This window comes from Triticum urartu, chromosome 7 (assembly GCF_003073215.2).
Source record: "Triticum urartu cultivar G1812 chromosome 7, Tu2.1, whole genome shotgun sequence".
Taxonomy (NCBI): Eukaryota; Viridiplantae; Streptophyta; class Magnoliopsida; order Poales; family Poaceae; genus Triticum; species Triticum urartu.
This window is the reverse complement of record NC_053028.1, coordinates 136,429,920-136,437,442: the sequence shown is the minus strand read 5'-3', so window position 1 is coordinate 136,437,442 and position 7,523 is coordinate 136,429,920. Positions and strand designations below refer to the sequence as shown.

Below are 7,523 nucleotides of genomic sequence, written 5' to 3'. Positions count from 1 at the left end.
TTTTGACCTTCAATATTCCTATAAGAATCATTTGAATCAAATAGACCTAAGAAATGGGAGTGGCCAAGCAGGGTCTATTGGTAGCTCATGCATACTCAAGAGCAAATGCATGTGACATTGGAGTTAAATGTAGAACTCAACCAAAAGTTTCTTTATTCCAATCATTTGCATATATGTCTTGCTCGTACTTGGAAATGTAGGTAACATATTTGAGGAAGATACATGATGCGACAAATGAAGTACTGACGTAAGAAAATTAAATATGTTTTCAGTTTTGTATGTTGAGAAATTTTGTTGTGTGTCTTTGATTTAAACCGCCTTCCAATCATTAATCGCCCTTTTTACATCTCAATCCTCTTTTATTCATTGGTGATAATCGTTACATCATTGTTAAAGAGGGGGAGTATAACCCTAGGAGCTTCATGCAATCCCCCGCTACAAATAGAACTTGTAACCATTTTTGAAAATTCATAAGCTGCACAGTTGACCTCCCTAGGACAATGCTCAAAATATGAGGAAAATGACATGATAGATGATAGTAGTCATCTAAGATTGTTGCCGCCACACCAGCCGAATGTCCAACATCTTTCATTGTTGTTATGACTTTTAAACAATTTGCCACCATGTTGCACCCTGCTTACAACTCTAAAGAGACACCACATCCGTCTCTTCGTGGCATTTGCAACAACGATTTTGACTATGAGAAAATACTTCGTATTGATTCTCCAAAAGTTCCTGGGATAATGGACTTTGTCTAAAGTCATCTATCTTATCTTAGGCGTAGGGTTGGGTGTACAGTTTTATCATCCAAGTTTGGTTCATGTAGGAGTGTATAAATAGTTTTTTACACCCATTTCAATTATATGTGCAACTTGCGTGAGCAAAATGAAAATGTTTTCGGTATATGTCCACATTTCAAGGCTTATATTGTGGAAAACACTATTTCACAAGCACTACAAAATTGTTTTAGCTTTGAACACCGATTCAAATAAAAGTCTCTAAGAAATATAAGCTGGTTCTTTAGTTGGCAACCATTGTTAAACTCCACGGCAAAATTCAATTTCTTTCGAGAATCATGGGGAGGTAAAGTATTTCACTGCTATAGTGCTAAGTCTTTTTTTTGCGGGTAGCTATAGTGCTAAGTCAACCGATCATTTTTCCCTTTTGAGAAAATTCAATTTCTGTGGAAACTTAGGCCCACTTCATTGTTGAGCAATGTTCATAGGCATCATTACAAGATCATGTGGCACCCCCAACCAAATGTGGCAGCCAACATCTAATGTTAAAGCATGCTTAGCAAAATAATGATATTTAAAATTTCTACTTCTACCCTCATGAATATTGAGAAAAGTCAACTGATCTTAGGACATGCAGCCCAGAGATCAGGCCTGTATAGATAGATCCAGTATAGATGGGAGAATATCAGGTGCTCCCATCTCTTTGGTGCTCCCATGCTACCAGTTTTCAAAATGCACATTTATAGATTTCAAAAAATTCCAAAAAACAATTGTGGATGTTCACATCACATGAGTGTACATGTACAATTCCTAAAAGTTTCAAATCAAAATTTGAAATACACTAGTTGTATGTACAATCCCCAAAAAATTCAAATCAAAATTCAAAATGTGATGTCAACATCCAAAAATGTTTTCGGAGTTTTTGAACACTTATTACATGTTTTTAAGGGGACTTTTTTGAAGGATTTTTTAGGGGAATTTTGAAACACTTCATGTGATTTTTGAAAATTTGGAGCATGACAGAGCACTGGATAAGTGGATATCTACCCCAGTACAGATATGGGCCGGCCTTTGATCCACCGCATGTGTACAATTGTACCCTTCCCTAAAAAAAAATTGTACCCACGTTCCGCTGCCCTGCCGCCGCGTACGTTTCCGCTGACCGCCGCCGGCGCCGCCGCCACGCCATGATCCACCACCTCCGAACGCGCGTCCTTTCTCTCCTCCTCCGCTACCCACCATCCCATCTCCCCGCCTCCCACCTCGTTCCCCTCCACTGCCTCCTCTCCACCACCGCATCCATCTCCCCCAAACCTTTCTCCGCCAAGGACTTCCTCGTCGCCGACTGCGGCCTCACCCGAGCACAAGCACTCAAGGCCTCCAGAAGGCTCTCCAACCTCACCTCCCTCTCCAAGCCCGAGGCCACGGTGGCTTTTCTCTTGGGCCGCGGCGTCCCCCGCTCCGACATCGCCGCCGCCGTGGTCGCCGATCCGTCCCTCCTGTACGCCAGCGTGGGGGTGGTCCTCGCCCCCCGCTTCGCCGAGCTTACCGAACTCGGCTTCTCGCCTTCGCAGATCGTGGCCATCCTCTCGATCCGCCGCACGGGCGCTCTCCGCGGCAACCTCCTGTTCTGGTTCGGGATCTTCGACTCCTACCCCAAGCTGCTCTTTCTCGCAAAGTCAAACCGCGAGCTCCTCAGCGCCAGCCTCGAGAAGGTGATCAAGCCGAACCTGACCACCCTCCAAGAATGTGGGATAAGTGCTCGTGATATTGCAGGTTTAAGCTTGTACTCCTGTCGGCTGTTCACCGTGAAACCCAAGTTTCTGGTGGACGCCGTGGCGCGGGTCGAGGAGTTAGGTGTGCAGCGAAGCTCATGGATGTTCCGTCGTGCACTCGCTGCACTCGCCTTCATGCACAAGGACGTTCTTGCCAGGAAAATACAATTTTTACATTCGCTGGGGTTTTCACAGGATGATTTGGTGAATATCGCCAAGAAGGCGGCACTTGTCCTGGCTTTATCTGATAAAAAGATCCAGCGATCTGTGGAGTTCTTGATGAAGGAGGTCGGTCTGCAGGCTTCGTACATTGCTCGAAGGCCAGCGCTGATCATGTATAGCGTTGAGAGGCGGTTGTTGCCCCGGTACTCCCTGCTTAAGCTTCTCAGGCAGAAGGGATTACTGGACGTGGAATTGGACTATTATAGCATGGCATCGCTGGCTGAGAAGAAGTTTGTGCAGAATTTTGTGGATCCTTATAAGGATAGTGTTCCAGGCCTAGTTGATGAGTATGCCTCTGCATGTCATGGGAAAGCACCAGAAGGAAGTGCTCGGCTATAACACTGAAACTGTGGTGTGCGAGAATCCGTTCATTTTGAAATTATCCGAGGAGTTTTTTGGCCACAAGACTGAGTTTTTGATCGGTGAGATCGGTTCGGAGTCAGAGTGCACTGTGAATTGATAAAAAGTCTGTACAGTTCATGTACTGCATGAAGAAGTGTCTGGTTCCCGGTATCATGAAAGGTCCTGCCAACAGATAGATTGTTGTGCAACTTTAGTTTTTACTCATTAATTGCTCGTTCTGTGGAGACTAAGAAATCAAAGTTCATTGATTTTCAGAAGGACAGTGTCTCTGAGCTCGCTGATATGTATACGCAGCTTGTGCTGGGGAGGTTGCCTCCCGAGTCCAACTTTGTCATTTTAAGATATTGAAGACTTGTTGTATCCTTCAGTGTAGTACATGTTCAGATGGTAACACTGCAGATCCTACCCATTAGTTACTGTCCATTGTGCAAACACTCTTAGTTCTTAGTCTCAGCAATTTAACAACTAGTTATCCGATTGCTACAAAAACAATTTGTGTTTTTTTTTTTGAGGAATCGATTACAGTCCATGTTCAAATTTTGGATATGTGGTACGAAGGAACTAGATTGTCTTATTGCCTTATTGCTCATGCCTGCTAGCCAGTACTTATCCCTGCCACACGGCTCAAGGTTATGCTTTAGTTGGAATCTTCTTTTACAAAATGGTCACCGGAGTATTGACAGATTAGCTGCCTCTTTTCTCTCATCTGCTCATACTGTTTTTGTTTCTGACTGAAGTTTACATCACTGGCTAGTCACTGCTGCTTCTTTGAGGCGTTGTCATTTGTTTTTAGCTAATGGATCACTCCCATTCCAACTGTTGTTTTATCTGTCCATTACACCATTAAGGCTTGACTAATGGGCTTGTAGATAGTGGCAAGAGTCACTACAGAGAAGGGTTTTCTTATCAAGCACTTTTAGAATAATATTGGTGTTCTAAGGAGCAACCAAAATTTCCTGCCTGTTTATGAACTAATTTGGTGGCTCTAGGTGCTCTTCGTGGGCTGGGGCTCACATGGGCACCGACTTCAGAGCCCCGATAAAAATTCTGTCGTACAAAGCTTACAGGACATGGTATATATTACAAAAATGTTTATTTGTATTAGTATACGTTTTAAAACAATAATATGTTCAGTGCCATCACAAAAATGAGATAACTCCCCTCCATGCTACTAAAGTCATCCATCTCCTGATTTTTGCTTATATTTCTTGGCTAAAATAGGCATACAAAATAGTAAGTATTTCCGAAATAGTAAAATGTAGGGTAGAAGAAATATGTTTCTGTTTTTGGAAACTTTGATGCATTACTCATTGATTTTAGGTTGTTTGTAAATATGCTGGAGCAGCTTGAGCTTGAGCAAGATGGTATGTGTACTCATTTGTTGTTAAGTAAAATGCTTGCCCTGAATAAAGTTGTATATCCAGAAGAAATGAATGTCACACAGGTCCATTTAGCAGTTGGCTGGTAACAGGATTTGGCAAGGGAAAATGAGGCAATCAGTAGTATGGTTTGCTTCAATGCTGACAGTATATTTGTATATATGCATGCCATGTTCAAAAGACCAAGACCATGGGTGTGTGGTATAGAAATTAATATGGATATTCAATATGGATTTCTTTTTATCTTTGTTTGCGAAATGTCCCTTATGTGTGTACACTGTGCACTATTAAGATCGGCCATCGGGTGGTAGGCTGGGTACAGCATTACTCGGTAGATGCCATGATGGATCATTCATTCACGTGACATCTGTTCGATTAGCATGTTGTAGGCCCAGATAAGAACAGCTACCAGTTGGAATTGGGCATCAAACATTTTCTATGATTTTAGGACTAGAAATTAAACTAAAAAACTTCTTTGGTTTTGTCGATGGAATCAACTAATTCACCCCATTTTAGAAAATATGTGGAATGACATTAACACACACTCTTCTAGTGTGGATCTGTTTTGTGGGGGCAGACATCTAATCATTCTGGCGCTGCTAGGTGCCTCTGCAGCCTAGTTCTGAGGTACTTCCTCCGGTCCCTTTTACTCTGCACATTGGATTTGCCGAAAGTCAAACTTTGCTAAGTTTGACCAAATTTATATTAGAAATTATTATCATCTACAATATCTAATAAATATAATATGAAAATATATTCCAAGATGAATCTAATGATATTGGTGTTGTTATGTGAATGTCTATAATTTTTTATATAAACTTGGTCAAAGTTGGATGAGATTGACTTCAGACAAACCTAATATGCAGAGTAAAAAGGACCGGAGGGAGTAACACCAATACAAGATGGAGCCGCTGAAGATGGAAGGTTTCATCAAGTAGAATTCCTACTGATGGGGGAATTGCTACTGCAACCTTGTTTAGGTATAATTGCTATTGAGACGAAAGCTACATGTTAGTCCGTGTTGAATAGACCATAGCCCAGTTCTTGTTAGAAATGGAGTCAGAGTCAGTTTTGTAAAAGATTCTCTATACAATGAGATAGCGACCATGAGACTGGATCAAGCAAAGAATTAGAAGATGCTCCTTCTTTCCCTGCCCTCACTCACAACATCTGCACCTAGGGCCTGCATCTGCCCTTCCACTGCTCTCAAGCACTCCCGCGTGTTGATCCTAATCTATCCTCCCTTGCAGATTACGCTCCCAAAGATCAAAGTTGTGACAGGATCGCTAGCAATATGGAGTCCAAGCCATCATTTTGATGCAACTTTGATTGAACCATGATTGCGAATGGACTAAATTACTCATACATGTGGGCGGGCTACCCAGCTGCATAAAATGATTCCGATTGAGGAGGAAGTTGCAGTAAAACGTTTCCCGGTGCCTCTCAAGCATACACAAATCATTTACATAAAACGTCGATCTCCACTCTTTGAATATACAAACGAGCTCTGTGTATCATTGTTGGAGTAACTGGAGCTAAGGGGCTTGAAACGTATGTATGTTTGTTTGTTGTGTGTTGTTGCTGTGAAGGTGCCTCGTTGCGTTGCGTTTATTTACTTATATGAACGGACCCTTCTTTTCAGTTTTAGGTCATGTGGTACTCTCTTCGAGTGAGTTATGATATGCTATCTTGTTCTTTATTGTAGAGATATGAGGCCGGGGATACTTCAGTCCTAATTTGCCAAAACATGAAAATTATGGTTTGTACCATCTCAGTAAATATTAAGAAAAAAATTGAAGTTAACTACGACATCTGCATTTTGTAGATCATATATTTGTGTGTGCGTATATAAATTTGTGAGGCTTGTGGTGTGTAAAAATAGTCTTCGTTGTGTGATCAGCGGCTGGCTAATCCATGTCTAGTTTGAAATTGAAAGTTTACATGCTTTGTTTTTCAGGAACCTCTTCTGTTCCTATTGGAGTTAGCTCTGGTGTCAGCTCTATGTATTACTCAGGTTGTTTGTTTTGCACATGTAGCATACCGTGGGTGAAATCTCGCTAGTTCAATGATTTTGTTCCATGTCTCAGTCTTGTATGAAGTTTAGGATCCCTGATGATAGCAGATTTTAGTGGAATCTCAGACATGGAAGCACAAGAATACACCCAAGGTTATATTGAGCATATGTATATGAACTCCGTAGAGTGCTCTCCTGGGATTTATTTTTGTGCCCGTTCGACTTGAGATTAATTTAACATGGACTAGATGTTGAAGATTCCCTTGCCATTAGCGATGAAGAACATAGATAGACTAACAAAGATACTCATGAAACTCCTGCTCAACTCATGTATGCCAAATCTGATTGAGAGCATCCAGCACCTAGGTGATCACAAATGTACACCACGAGCAACTCTGGGGCAGCAGTAGCGTTGATAGTAACATCTATGCAACCTTTTGGTGCTCAAGCTGGGGGTTGGATTGCATGGCACTGCTACCATTCTAGAGTGACATGGCGTCCCTTGGTACATGGTCGTGCTGGTTGACATGGCAAGTTTGCACGTGGTGCTCATCTGGATCCAGTTAATAATGTTGAATTGACGTATTCTGTCGCATAGACTCGCTGCTTGGCTATAAAATGATTTCCGGTGCCTCTCAAGCCTATATACAACACAATATCTACTCTCTGGGTATATGGACGGTCTGCATTCACCATTGCTAGATTAGGCTTCGAAAGGGCATTGCTTATATGTTGAACATTGTTGTCGTGAAAATGATCCAGTGCACTGCATTTACTAACTTGATTGGATACCTGCTTCTTCAGCAAATACAACTACTATAGTCGATTCTGATTTGCTATCTTCTCCTTTATGGAAGAATCATTTGTTCTCATGTGTCGTACTTGTGGCTCACATGCATTTGATACAATTGCACGTCGAATGCCATGTGCTAAAATTCGTAAAGATCTTGCCACGGGGGATTGGCACTCATCCTCATTTAGCTGCCGTGAGGGCCTAGTTCTGGCGTGATTGTAGACTCCGAAGCTTTAATTT

The 7,523-nt window shown here is 42.0% G+C and overlaps 1 protein-coding gene across 1 annotated transcript; it reads left to right on the top strand.

Annotated features, from left to right (window-relative positions):
- Positions 1–1,784: 1,784 nt before the first annotated feature.
- Positions 1,785–5,235, top strand: LOC125523993 (transcription termination factor MTERF15, mitochondrial-like). The gene is made up of 2 exons (XM_048689073.1): positions 1,785–3,256; positions 3,353–5,235. The coding sequence occupies exon 1, from the start codon at positions 1,925–1,927 to the stop codon at positions 3,071–3,073; it is 1,149 nt and encodes a 382-aa protein (XP_048545030.1). The 5' UTR covers positions 1,785–1,924; the 3' UTR covers positions 3,074–3,256; positions 3,353–5,235.
- The last annotated feature ends 2,288 nt before the right edge of the window (positions 5,236–7,523 follow it).